This window comes from Aythya ferina (genome assembly GCF_964211825.1).
Source record: "Aythya ferina genome assembly, chromosome: 16".
In the NCBI taxonomy this organism is placed as follows: Eukaryota; Metazoa; Chordata; class Aves; order Anseriformes; family Anatidae; genus Aythya; species Aythya ferina.
In genome coordinates, this window is record NC_140315.1 from 11563472 (window position 1) to 11578394 (window position 14923).

The window sequence follows — 14923 nt, forward strand, 5'->3', positions numbered from 1 at the left end:
AGGGACATAAATAACCCCAAAAAAATAAAATAGAAATTGAAGTGAGGGAAAAAGTGCAACTCAAATCAAGTATAGCGTTTAGAGATCAGTCAGCACTGAAGCACTGAAAAGTATTGGATGTCAGCAATCTGCTAATTCCTATTTTAGAAGGGTTTTCTCTCAAAATGTTTCAACTAGCCTTGGACAGGAAACTCAAAACACACAAACCCACTTGCCAAAGACATTTCTGCATTCCAGAAAGCATCACATTTGTGGGTGTCAGTGTATCTGACAGACATTACAGTCTTGTACTGCCGTAGGAGATAAAATTTCACCCCTATTTACACTTCAGTAAAATGAAATACAAGAGGATTTCCCGAGTGAGACACAAAGTCAAGAGCTAAATTCAGATGTTCTAGTTCTGTTTCCAACTCAAAATTCATTCCAGGGGAAAAAAAAAAAAAAAATGGAGGGAGGAGAATGATACAAAGTGTTTATCCTTTAACTTTTGTAAAAATTCAAAGAACATCCCAATCCAAAACAGTTCACAGGACAACTGGCCTCTGTAAAGGTTTGTCTCCCTTGAGAGCCATTGGGAAGACCTGCACCCGCAGCAGGTTCTCGTGCTGTGGCTGTCTCCACATGCTCCCGAGTGCCATCAAGGTCCTGGTCAAAGCGCTGTAACGCTCAGCTCAACTCTTTTTTTCCCCACACCTGATGCAGGATTTCTGGTAAAGCCTAAAGCACCTGTCTTGCCAAAAATTATTACTTAGGTACAGTGGCTCCTGAAAAGCTTCCCAGCCCTAATGGAAACTTCACTCAAATGACTAAGGGCTGAGCAGCTGGTTCTCTTATATTGGATCTGCTCTTGCTACACATCTTCCCCCTGCGTACCACTCCTCACAGGAGTAAGGGCCCTTAAACAGACATAAAAGGACTTGGTGACAAACAGGCTGAAATTTAGACTCATCTAGAAAAGGCTTTTGTATGGCTATAGGGCAGGAGGCTATAGAGCAGAGTTGGAGCAGATGTTTGTATCAGCAGTGGATCTGCAGCCCTCCTCTGCCCTCCTTAGTCAGCTAACGATGAACATTTTCCACTCTGACCTCTTCTCTCATCTTTGTACATCTTTCTTGTTGTGCAGCACATCCTCAGGAGGCCTTCAAATAGGACTTAAATTGAAAAGTGTACATGCAATGACGAACATGAATGCTCGATGTGCCTACACACATGGAACCTGCACAGCGCATGTTATGCGCATGCTCACAAACCCTGGTCACCAAAAAGATCCAGTGATGAACTTGGGGTTCCCGAGAGGAATGAGTGGTACAATTTGCTATTTAAAGATGACTGAGAAGTCACTTTTTTTCCCAGATGTTTTGTTTACAGGATGAGAGCCTGAACACATAGTGAGTGGAAACTCCTCCAGCTCATCTGCGTTCTCAAGGAAGAGGAACATGGATTCGCCGTGACCGCATGGGCTCCCTCAGCTGGCAGGAAGGACACCCTGCTTGCTCTCCCCACAGCAAGAAACACATTCTGTCCGATCGAGAAGGGCACATGCAGGATTTAACAGCTGGCCTCCCACTACATGGCCTGCAGCGAGCCCTGTTGGTTATAACACACATCCAAGCCCTGGCACCATCTCTGTGGAGGTGCTCAGCCTGTCAACCAGCCAGTTACAAATGCAGGTTTTGTACCAGGACCACAAGAGGCAACCTCTGGAAGTGCTCCAGCCAGCAGGCCCCTTCACGCAGCGGCAGGAGGCCTTCCACTGCTCTGTCTAAAGCAAGAGGCTCCAAGGCTTCTCGGATTGATCCCTTGCCACCGATGTGCACCGCTTCTCCTCCTCAGTGTCTCTCCCTGCAGTGCAAAGGGTTAAACAAGCATCAGCAGACGTTTTCAAGAAGCCAAAGTGATTTTGAACAAGACGAAGCCCTCCTCTTCCCTTGCTGGCCCTGACTGCCCTGCCTGCACCCCCGGGGAGCCACAAAACACCCATGTCAGTGTCCTGACTGGCGTTACTGCTCCCCGTGGCCACCAGGACCACACACTGCCTCAGCACACGTTTCTGTGTCAGAGCAGCTGCTGTGACTGGCACCGTGCACAAAACAAGCCCGGCCTATGCCCACACAGCGGCAGGCTTCGTTCTCCTCCTACGCCCTGACATGTCCCCGTTCCTGCAGCGCCCAAAGGCACCTGCAAAGTTCTGTGCCCTGGCGTGCCAGATACCAAGCACCTGGGTGTGTAATCACACACTCAAAAACAGTCCTTGGCCTCCCAAAACTTTAAAAGACTTGGGTAAGGAGGAAAGCCTAACTCCACCTTGCAAGCAAGTCCTGTTCTTGGGAGCAGACCTGAACATTAACCCAGCTCTTCCAGGTCCCAGCATGGGGCACCACATCTGACATCATTCATTTGCTGGTCTCCAGCTTCAGCAGGGCTCGAAATCCTGGTTTCTCATCAGGTACTACAAAGAAAAACAGGAGTTCCTCAATATCCAGCCCACAAAGGACATTTCCTGGCACCAAAACACTCCCTGCCTGATGGGATTATCCTTCTGCCAGCAGGTATTTGCAATATACAACCTGGTTCTTGGCCTGCAGGCAGCCAAGAAGCCTTTGCAATTCTGTCTTCTTTGTCCTGTTCCTTCTGGAAGTTTTGACTTCACCCAGCCAAGTAGCACAGGATGCACAGTTTAAGGGATCTCTTCCACCTAAGCCATTTTCCCCCACAGCACTCAGCTGGGGAGCAGTAGGCCACTGGGAGCACTGCTCAGCAAGGGTGAGAGCTGCAGTTGCAGCCATAGAAGGCGTCTCCTGCGCTTACACTGCCAATAGCAAGCAAGGTTTTCCTCCTGTGCTGTTCCTTGTGCTACTGTGCACTCCAGGAGCTGCTAAAGAGGATGAAAACAAAAGTGAAATACATATTACACATACGTATTTCATATATATACATATATATGTGTGTTATATATATATATATATATATATATATATATATATACACACACACACACAAATCTTACATCATGATGACGATCCTAGAAAGCACAGTCAGGGATTTTTTCAGATGGTTTTTGATCTCTCATCATCAACATCATGGCTAACTGCAACCTCTGTACCTCGCAGACTCAAAAAACTTCAGCCCTGTGAAAGGCAATTTTGAAACAGAGCAGGCAGTCACTTTTGCTTCCTTTGTGGGAAATTGTATCTAGCATGCTGCCATGAAATGAACTGGATTTGTAGCTCTGAACTGTTGATTTTGTTTATTGCAGTAGTGGATGGGATCCAGCTCAGCTTGGAAATTTCTTTGTAGTGGATACAACTGCTGCTGCCCTGAAGTGTGGACAAAAAGGGAAGGAGATAAAGGCCAAGTGAGAGGGCAGACTGGCTCTGCCTCACATCATGGAAACACCTACCTAAGACCTGCCACCACAGGGCGTCTCAAAAACTTCATCCTGCCTCTGAGTGTAGACAGAAGCAGACACTTATGAAAAAATAGTGTGCCCCTACCCCATGTGTGCATATCTTCAAACATTTTGCTGAGCTGGCTGTATTTTGGACATAGAGTGGTATTCTCAAAATGCCATGGACTTCTTGGCCTCTTCATCCTGCTCTGAGCCTTGTTCCTATGTCCAGAACCCATGGAGCATTCCTGTAAGAAGAACAAGCCCAGATGCATGGGCAGCCTCTCTTTAGGGTTTTCAGGTTTACAAAATTTTGCTAAAAGGAGACATATCTAGGTTCTTAGGAAAAGATTCTTCACTGAGAGGATAGCAGACCCCTGGAACATGCTCCACAGAGAAGTAGTCACAGCACCAGACCTGTCAGAGTTTAGGAAGCATTTGGACAGCACTGTCAGATATATGGGCTGAGTTTTGGGTGGCCCTGTGTGGAGCCAGGAGTTGGACTTGATCCTTGTGGGTTTCTTCCAACTCAGGATATTCTATGACTTCACGTGTCCAATATTTCACAGAGGAAAATCAACCAGGTTAATGATGAGTTTTAACCAAGAAAGCTTCAACAATTTAAAACTAGAAGAACATTTCAGTATGCCTTAGTTACAAAAAATAATATATATGGAAAAAAAAAAATGAGGAAAAGAACAGTATGGAGAAAGAAGAAAGGTCTAATAACCCAGATGTGCAGCCTTAGACTGAGACTTAGTAACATACCAGGAAATACCTTTAGTGAATATTGTCCAGCTATACAGCAGAGCTGTTGTGGTTTTGGCTGTGACAGAGTTAATTTTCTTCCTAGTAGCTAATATGGTACTGTGTTTTGGATTTAGGCTGAGAATAATGCTGATAACACACCAATATTGCAGAGCAGTGCTTGCACAGAGCCCATGGCTTCCCAGCTCCCTGTGCTGCCTTGCCAGCAAGCAGGCCTAGGGGGACACAGCCAGAGCAGCTGGCCCTAATGGCCCAAGGGACATCCCGTGGCATGGGGAACAATAAAACGGGCTGTTGGTGACACGCAGTTTGGGGACTGGCTGAGCATCAGTCAGCAAGCAATTGCATAGTGCATCCATTGTTTTGTACATTCTTTTATCATTATTTCTTTTTTTTCCCTTCCTTTTCTGTCCTATTAAACTGTCTTTATCTCAACCCACCAGATTTACCTTTTCCCCCAATTCTCTCCCTCATTCCACTGGCAGAGGGAAGTGAGCAAAGGGCCCTGTGGTGCTTGGCTAACCGCAGGGTCACACCACAAGTGCTTATGTGCAGCAGTTTTCAGCTCCAAGGATTCTAGTAACTCATTATTATGAAAATATCTCTACTAGATAAGACAACTGCAAAATTTAACTTTATTTAAAATCTGAGAGCTCAAGCCAGAAGTTGCCACCAAAAAAAAAAAAAAAAAAAGTGAGAAAAATTTTAAACTTCAGCTGTGGTTGGTCACTTGGGTAAGCTAAGTATAAAAGCCACTGACAAATGCCATCAATCTCCTTGACTTATTAGCACGCTCCCATCCAGCACATTCTTCCAAACCTCCAGCTATGGCCCACAATAAAAGTTGCCATTTTTATGGTTAAGAGTATAATTGAAAGACCTGCTATAGAATGTATTGACTTATGGGTTGGCTGTTGGGTTTGGTTGTTTTTAAACCAGCAGGGCACGCAGCACTGGGCTTTTTCTCTAATCTCTGCCGTTGAAATACTGACTTTCTCCCATATCCACAAGAGCGTTTCCCTTTCCCCTTCCTGCTCCCATTTATCACAAAACTGATTTAAGAAGAAAAACGTTTTGAGAATTGACCAATTATTTCTTCCCCCAGATACTACTACTCAAAACTGACGCCTGCCATCTACTGGCATTTTTCTCAAAATGCAGTCAAGCCTGGGGCAAAAATGCTCATTTCTCCAAGAAATCGTACAGAGTGGTGCAATTATTGACAGGAAAAAAACATGCAAGCTCTCGAGTACAAAAGCTCTGCAAGCCTGAGAACCAATGAGACACTGGACATAAGGTCAGTTTTTCTGTATGCACTTATGTACATCTTCCAGCTAGTTTGTTCCAAATTGTTTTTGTAAGAAAAACTTAACTCCAAACTCTTTGCCAACTGTTGATAGTATTGCCACTTGATAAACAGCAATGAAAAATTATGAAACCACACTGATAAACAGTGATTCCAAGCTGCCTTCACTGGAGTTACTCAGAAGTGATGAACTAGTCCAGCAAAGGCCACTCACCAGAATGATGGGATGCCACCAGCTGCCGACGCATATTCATGCTCCCAAACGCGTGGGTTCTGAAAGGCTTGTGGAAAAAAAGACACAACGAGTTTTCCTTGGTAAAGAAAGCAGTTGGAACATCAGGAAAGATTTTGACAACTACATTTCAGACCAGAATCGCCCTTCAAAGCCAAAGGCAGTGTATGGCCTGGATGGTTTTACCCCCAGCATGGCCAGGTGGGTTATCAGCTCTGCCTTCCTGCACCAGCAGCTGCGGGATGCAAACCAGCAGTGCAGGCCTCAGCTCCAGGACTGCGGGTCAGTGATCCTGTCACAAGATACAGACATCACGCAAAGGGGACAAGCGCAGTTAGGCTGCTCAGCTAATTAATTCCTAATCAGCTTCTGGAAGTTTAGGTTCCCACCAAGCAAGCCAGCAGCTCAGTAACCACTTGTTCAGCAGCAGTTGGAGGAGTAAACAGGCAAGGCACTGCACTGAGTCACTGGGTGAACCAGCGATGAAGAAATTTTGCACCTATTTGCACCTTCCCTACAGATATCTCTGCCTCTCTGCACTTTTCCCTCCTTTATTCCCTACGATGGGGGTTCCTGACAGAATCCGAGAAGCTGGCCCAGCCCTTCCTTGTGGTCAGAAATGTCTTTCCAGAACACGGCTGGAATTACCAAAACAATTCTGACGTGTTACAGCCCTGTCCTCCCTCATGCACCCTCCCCATGGTAGCATCGCTGCCCTATTTCTCCATTTGCTGGAACAGGAAACTATTCACTGCTTGCACTTGCCCACAAGCTAGAAAAGATCTGAACCACAGGATCCAGAATGAGTCACACAGATATCTGACTCTAATAAACAACTTTTCAGATTAAAGATGCACACAACCCGACTTACTGCTTTTTTCCCATGCCCATATACCAAGTGCTTAGCCTAATATACACAAAATCAATCCATCTTTAAAAAAAATCATATCTTGAAGTTTAGAGAACACTATTCTGTGCATGCCTCAGTTATGTATTCTATTATCATATTAATAATATTATATTATTATATTATATTAATATCATATCAATTATATTAATATAACTTATCATATTATTTTATTATCATAAAGCAGAGTATTTTTTATCATAAAAAATATTTAATCTTAAAGCACTAAGAAGTAATGGCAGATAAGTCTCCCTAAGCACTGTATTTACACCTTTAATTTTAGTCAACAAATGGTCTCTTTCCTCAAATTAAACAGACAGAGCTGTGGCTGTGTTCCTCCCATTTAGCAGAATTTATTTTTAGGCTATAAGAAATACATTTCAATTAATAATGTCTTACCTGAATTTTTATTCTGATTTAGCACCATCTTACTCCACCACTGACAACACTGAAGCCATGACATGAGCAGAAACACTGACAGCACTTCCCGCTGAACTTCAGTAATTTGAAATTGATGGATTGTAGGCTTACTTCTGAAAAACATTTATCTCCTTGTCAGTGGTAGCATGACTTCTATTTCAAACAGCATTTTAATTCAAGAGTGATATTTTAACATCATTCCCTACAGGCCAGATTTTAAGTCTTAAACTGTTTCATAAACTTCCTTGCATTCATCTTCAAATGCCTCCAACCTCCCCCACAACAGCACACCGACTGTTTATCCAGCAAAGAGCCAACAACAAGGCAGAGTTGCCCCATCTCCTTAATCAAAGTTATTTAAAGCATAGAGCTACACAGACAGCTAGCAGAGAGCTGCAGGCCACAATTTTATAAAGTAAAGACATTTTCAGTCCTTTCAAGTTTTGGGTCTCTGACTTCAAGCACCTTCAAAGAGTCCACCTTTCTTGATGAAAGCAGTGCTTTCTCTCTAAAGATACCTTAATATGGATACTAAAAACACTTATTCTTGCCTACATCTCTAGTATAAAGTCTACGTGTTCAACCTGTGTGTGCACCTCCGGCAATCCTTCCATAGTCTGTAAAACTACCTACCCACTGTGAAGACAAGTCTCCATTTCTGTTTTTGTTTATAAGACATATTGCACTCGTTCTTATAGAAGTACAATTGCTTGCAGCATGTTACAAAGCTTTTACATTCCTGGCTTCTGAACTTGGCAGGAGTCACAGTCATACCAACAGAAAATTTTGCAGATGTAAAGCCAGGCTAAAGTACACCTGGAGAAGAGAGTTCAGACCCAATTCTCAAAGCAGCAAGTTCTAGTGGCCACCCTCTGCATGCCGAGCACCACCCAGACCAGCACCGTACAGCCACCCAGTATGCTGGGAAAACACCCTGTAGTCAGCCTGAAGTAATGCACTCTCAAGCTTCCTTGATTCAATGGTTTTTATTTTTTGTAAGAATATTTCCAGAGGACGGAGCGACACAGACACTTGAAAAGTCTTCATATTTAGTTCATTCTCTGATCCTTTGACAGAAAAAAACCTGCAAGTTGATTATGTTCAATAAGTGCCAGCAATGCTCTCAGCTCTGGCTAGGAGACAGTCCCTGCCCCAAAGAGCTTCCATTCTAAGAAAGTAATACAAAGGTGAGGATCCCAGGGAAGACAAAGAAGGTGACGTGGTTTGTCGTGCTGCTGGTGGCTTACGTTGAGACTGGTCCATCTTTTTGTGCTGGCAACCAGTATGGAGACACTGCACAGACAACACGTTGCACATGACAGAACATGGTCTTTCTGCAGGTGTTTGTAAAGGATAAAGTAAAGAAGCTCTCACAGTTTTCAAGGCAGTCCTGTTATGAGGAAGGCATTTACTCTACATAGAAATTTCTGCCTATTTACATACTCTTGCTTTTTTTTTTAAAAAAAAAAAAAAAAAATCACAGCTAATGTGCCCAAAATATTCATCACATCAGTTGCCTTACAAAAATAAAATTTTAGAACAATATGTTGTGCCTTTCTAAAATAAATATTGATAGAGTAGGAAAAAATAAATACATGTATACAAGCTATTTTATTAAAACACAAAGAATACAGTTCTTTACTGAAAAGTAGCCATGGAATTCTGGTTAAAGCAGGAAGTGTTCAGAGCATCCTTCTCTTGCAGTAACACATGCAGTCCCAGGCAGCAAAGAACAAATCCTTTTTTCTTATTTATATGTGTATATATATATATATATATATACACACACACATACACATATGTGTGTGTATACATACACACACAGTGTTCCTTTTTAGGAAAGTACAGAACATATTCATCTTTGCTGAATGAGACACTAGAAAACGTGTTCCCTGATGATATTTTCTGGGATTTCCAAGCCAAAAGAGGCTAACAGCTTTTTCTTGTTAGAAAGAAGAACAATAAAAAAAACATAAAGCCCCATCTGCAAATCTGAATAACTGTTAACAAATATATAGTTCCTTGACTGAGAAAAAAAAAAAAAAATCCTTCTTAGAAAGGCTGAGCTGTTTCTCTTCCTCCCCCTCCTCAAATAACTATTCTCAAGTATGGAAATCAGACATTTTAGATATTATGCTACTTTCTATAGGACTGTTACAGCAAAGGAAGCAAGTGGCAGCTCATCTTCAGGCAGGAGACTTTTACTGCTTGGGAGCACAAGCTGCACCAGTTCGGGATGGTCCAACATGAAATCAACATTTCCATGGCAGTCCCTTGTATTTCAAGGGTGACTTCCTTGCCCTGAGCTACCTGCTGTCAGGAGTCAGTCTCAGTTTGGCCGGTAGTAGTCACAGTGCTCTAGGTAATAGGAGGCAGGGTACCCTATTCCCCACTCTCATAAGGCAGCCGTACCACTCCAGGAAATCAGCTTCCCTCTTGAAGGCTTTTTTGTGGTCCTGTATGTCCTCTTACTTTTGTTTATTGTTGTTGTTGTTTGCCTATTTATTAAAAGGAGCAACATGCCTAGATTAACAACAGTGGTCAATTAGGCAAAGAATAAAATGTCCACAATGCAAGCTCTACATAGGTTTACAATGTACTGGTCATGCATAAACCCCTACAGATCCTGGCAGGCATTTAAACATTTAACTTTATGTAGGATCAAATTGGTAATGAACTAACTGCTGAATGGACTGTAGCCAGCTTCAGATCACTGGTAGGTTCTGCATCTGCTGTCACAAGTCATGTCAAGTCAGTGGTCATCCACTTTAGCTCTTTTGGCTTTCAAGGAAAGATGCTGCAAAAAGAAAAAAAACTTCATAGCACATACACCACAAATAGAAAAAAGTTCAACTAGAATGTTTTCAGGTATTAATCATAAATTAGATAAATCCTTAGACAAATATTACCCTTCCCAAGCCCTGCTTATTATTGATAAAGCTAAAATAAATACATGAAATCCATTAAAAAAATAAAAAAAAAAAAAAAAAGAAACCCACATGCATCCCCAAATAGTATTTTGGCTCGATATAAAACAGCATCTTCTAGTACTTCTGTATTGACTGCAAGCATATGAAAATTCCCCAGCTGAAGCAACTTGCCAACATGTGAAAATGCACATAAAGATAGACGTGCTCCAAACAATACATCTGCACAAACACCAGGAACACATACACGAAGTATAAGATTTTAACAAGCATTAAATCTGCAGCTGTAGTTTCAGTAGAGCTTTGAATCTATTTCTCTTAAAGAAAAAGGCACGCCAAAAAGCGCAATGGAAGAACACCCTCCAAAACCACTCCAAAGTTGGAATGAAACACAATTGTCTGAAACTGTAATCAAAGTGTAGAAAAAGTCTTAGCAGAGAATCTATTCAGTTCTAATTTGTGTGGGGTTTTTTTGTTTGTTTGAATGATGTAGGAATAAAAATCCTAAGATTTCAGAAATATTTAAGCAGAAAGATGTGTTCTTCAGTATAAGTCTGAATGACTATAATTCAGCATAAATTTTTGTGCCTTGCAATTGTTTGCATATACAAAATTTACTTCTATAATTCAAACCTTTACACAACAGATTTATATCTGATTTTCAAACATTTTTATAAATACATCCAAGCTTTTTGGCTGATGAAGATAAACAGAGGCTGACCAAACTGAATAAGTTTTTGAAAAAGTTTTCCTCAAAAATAGCACCACCTTTGGTAACTTCCATTACTTTAGGATGAATGCAATGCTTACTTCATCCTGCAAACAGATCAAATCTAAAGAATGGCAATACTAAGAGTTAGGTGATTTTATGGAGCATCTGCAACAGTGGTAATGGTGCCTTGGAAAACATGTTCTCTCAGTCAGGTAGGTAGTACAGCTCAAAACAACTCTTATTTGCTTACAAAAAGCGATTCTATGAGTCACTGAATCACATTTCCCAACACCACCCATTTAAAGTAAAACCTCACACTGAGTTTTAGCCCACAGAGAGGTCATTTCCTAATGAGATGTTGTGTTACATATGGGATGTTTCAACACGTAAATATGTGAGTCAAAAGGATGAATTATTCCAGGAGCAGATGAGATAAAACACGAACATTGGCTCATCTTTCTACACCATGCTTGCAGAATGCATCTAACAGCAGCTAAAGACTTGAGGGACTACCCTGCAGGGTCATTACTACCTTTGTCAAATGTATTATAGAGTAAAAGGCAAAAAATACTCAGCTACTTAATAAATGTATTTATAGACGGCAAATGTCTGGATAACCAAGATGAATTCTTCAAGCTCAGCATTCATAAAAATAAGAAGAAACACCCTCTCAAGTCAATTGTATGGACAGATGCCAATTCTGGTGTACACTGAAACCACATACATATGTTCTAAGACAATCCATGCAGCACAATGTTTTTCTTTTTTTTTTTTTTTTTTTTTTTTTTTTCCAAAAAACCCAAGAAGTAAAAGAAAGCAAGCCTGAGATTCTAAGAAAAAAAAAGTGTAGCAGATGTATAAATCAAACAAGCATTTTTGCAACCTGGCTGCTCATGTGCACAAACAAATCTCATTTTGCATCAGTCTGATAGGCAAGTGCATTTTTTCACTCAGCGTTTTGGAAATAGTTCACTAATTCATATAACTAATATTAATCCCAATGGGAAACTCGTATGCAAGAACAATTTGGCTATCTTGCCTGTACGGTATCTACATGCAATGTGGTATCAGAAGCTTTGGCATAAATAACATTTAGATAATTGTGAAAACTGGATTGGCATTAAATATTATCAGTGAATACGTCTTGATTGATGAATTTGCATAGGGCAGAGTAGCTAAAGAATGACAGGAAAAAGTGGTAACTTAAGAGATATCTGTGAAGAACAGGACCACACACAGGATGGTTGAGGTTGGAAGAGACCTCTGGGGTCCATCTGGTCCAACCCCCCCGCTCAAGCAGGGACACCTCCTGCAGATTGCCCAGGGCCAAGTCCAAGAAGCTTTTGAAGATCTCCAAGGAGACTCCACAACTTTGGGCAACCTCTGCCAGTGCTCTGTTACACGCACAGTAAAGAAATACTTCCTGAAGGTTAGACAGAACCTCCCGTGCTCCAGTTTGTGCACACTGCCTCTTGTCCTGCCACCGGGCGTTACTGAAAAGAGCCTGGCTCTGGCTTCCCCATGCCCTCCCTTCAGGTATTGATTGAATTGATAAGATCCCCTCCTGGCCTCCTCCTCTTCTTCTTCCTCTATGTATGTATATAGTTACGTATATCACACGTTACAGAATTTAAAATAAAGGTTTGCACAAATAGCAGCTATTCTTTGACATTTCATGTTTTAACAAATCAGAGCTGACTTTTGCAGCTCTGAATCATGAGCAGAAGGCCTGGGATTTGCACAAACATTTGCAAAGCATACAGAGACTTAAAACTGTGAAAAGCATGACCTCTGCCAGTCCTAGTGCTGCTCCCAGAAGTAATACCAACCACCTACATTTAAGTGTAAAATAGTTCAAGGTTTCATTTACTGGAAGAATTTACTATTTTATAACTTCGAAATCATGCCTGTTGGTTGGATAATTTTTGTATCGTTACATAGATGACAGAAAAAAAAAAAAAAGCACTTAAAAGTTCAGATACAAGAGCTGTTAATACAGCAATGGTACCGTTTGGGCTTTATGCCGATTCCGTACCGTTCCTTGCTGGTAAAAATGAGGTGCCAGTTCCAAGAGCCATGCTGATTCAATGGCTGTCACATCTCTCATGTAGTATTTGGCAGTCTGTATGACTTCATTGTAGACTACCCTAGGAGAAAGAAAAGAGAAAATAATGTACCATAAAGCAATGAGGGAGGCAGGTGTATAATGGCATATTTAAATAGTTTCTCATACAAGCTGCTAGAGGTAGTATTCACAGCACAAAGAAGTCTATAACTTGTATGGTCTCTTACCTCTTTCCTTCCAGTTGCTTGGAGTGCTCTACATGAAAACAATTTCTAGACTACCATTAAAAACAATTTCACATACTACCACGACAGACTGCTACAAGGTATAAAAATAATGGGGCCAAGGGGACTTAAAGCAAATCCTTTGGAAGACAGAATATTACTTATTCTGTAATATCAGGAGGAAGGTTGTCAAAGGCACCAAAACCCTGTGCCCGTAACAAGCTGGGCACAAATACAGCATGACTACCCCCGGTGTCTGCAAGCAAGCAAGATAAGGATTTGGAAAAGAAATCACCTTCATACCCCGATAGGAAATTCAGAAACGGTCACATGGACTCATTCATTACTGCCTCCATGAACAGAGTGTGCAACCCATTTCTGAAGATAACCTTCTGCAGGGAAAGTCAATTTTACCAAGGAAGCACAAACCCACGCTCTGAACAGTTAGTCACCAAAACCAGAAGTTATTTGCCTTCTATAAGCATAAAGCTGCCACAAGGTTTGTGGTCTCTCGTTAACTGATATTTTGCTCTCAAAGCAAATAGGAAAGAGTCCAAAATTCTCTGCCAAATGCAGCCAGACTCATGGTAACCAATCCAACTAAAGAGAAATCAAAGGAAGAGAAGCAAGAACACACTATGAACACACGTAACAGATCAAAAACTGAAGTTCTCAGCACAGGAGGTGCTCTGAGACAGAAGTAGCACTGAAAGCAGGGTTGCCAGGTAAGTTAAACCCCTGTCTTAAAAGATGTCCTTAGCGAGTAGGGTGTTGGGGTTGGCAGTGACAATACCACATGGCCTTGGAAGACAGCTCCAAGAAATTACTGCTGCCACCAAACAGCCAGTGAAGCAAACAAGAGCTTTCAGGTTTTACCAGTTAAAGCTTCCAGCTATCCACAGTTCTGATTTCTGGAAGTGCCCAAGGCTAGGATGGAGATTCTGCTCTGACCTCACTTGAAAACTGAACCCTGCAGTACTTGAGCCCTCTACTAAGAGATTGCAGAAGGTGTGTGCTGGAGCAAGGAATTCTTCCAATGCTTTTCTACTACTGGATTTTCTTTACAGATGATTTTCTTCTCAATTTATTCTTTTTACTGTCTGTCACTCTCCCGTAACAGAACCTCTTTCAGAATGTCATCTTCAGCAAGCTACAAAGTTTCAGAAGTGTATCTGAAAATCATTCTTTTCATCATTTCAAACAGTTTGTGTCTTATTTTTAGTAGCAATAACAGGAGGTTAAAAAATAGCAAAAAGGAAGAGGATCAGGCTGGTTTCATTGGCAAAAATTACTTTAGCTACACTCTGCTCAACTCAGCCCTGAAGAATCGGTCCAGTTCACACCAAGTGAGAGCTGGACTCATTTCTGTTTTGTGAGCCAATGTAACCAATGGCTAAGTTCCAATCAGTTACGCTTCTGCAAACCATATGCACAAGGCGTAGGAAGCCAGTTCCAAGATAACAGATAACACAGGCCAAGTTTACCCTTCAAATTCTCACCTACAGGACAAGAGTCCAAATACATCAGGTTCATCATGTTGATCTGGCAGTTGGAAGCACATTTCTAGTTATCTGAGCATTTTTGGCATAAATGGAACTGTAATATCCCAGCTAAGAGGAAAGTAATACTATTAATGTCATCTTTTAAACAACCATATCTCATCTCAAAGGATTCTGGATCATGAAATTTATATCTAAGCCCTCTCCCAGGAATCCAAGTGCAAGTACTGCAGCACCTATTTGATAAAACATTTACTTACTAGGTTTAATAAAAGCAACATAACTCTAGCCACATCTAGGTACAGCGACCACTCGGAGAACAATTTGCAGTGCAAGACATGGTGCCTATTAAAAGGGTCACTTGCCTCTCCTTTCCAACCTCTGCAAGCTTTTTGATTGTTAAACATCATTTTATTTCCCTGATTTATTTGGATACTGCCTACAAAAAGTTGCAAGGGAAACACCAACCAAATTA

The 14923-nt window shown here is 41.5% G+C and overlaps 2 protein-coding genes across 2 annotated transcripts in view; both read right to left on the reverse strand.

Annotated features, from left to right (window-relative positions):
* Window positions 1–14923, reverse strand: part of LOC311445464 (protein FAM83D-A-like) — a 102491-nt gene that overhangs the window by 57743 nt on the left and 29825 nt on the right. The gene's annotated exons all lie outside the window — the stretch shown is intronic.
* The window catches only part of DHX35 (DEAH-box helicase 35), a 29492-nt gene continuing 24051 nt past the window's right edge, over window positions 9483–14923 (reverse strand). The window contains exons 21-22 of the mRNA XM_084537610.1: window positions 12696–12807; window positions 9483–9818 (exon numbers count right to left, since the gene is read on the reverse strand). Coding sequence (XP_084393736.1) covers window positions 9774–9818; window positions 12696–12807 — 157 coding nt within the window. The 3' untranslated portion in view covers window positions 9483–9773. The remainder of the gene's footprint in view (window positions 9819–12695; window positions 12808–14923) is intronic.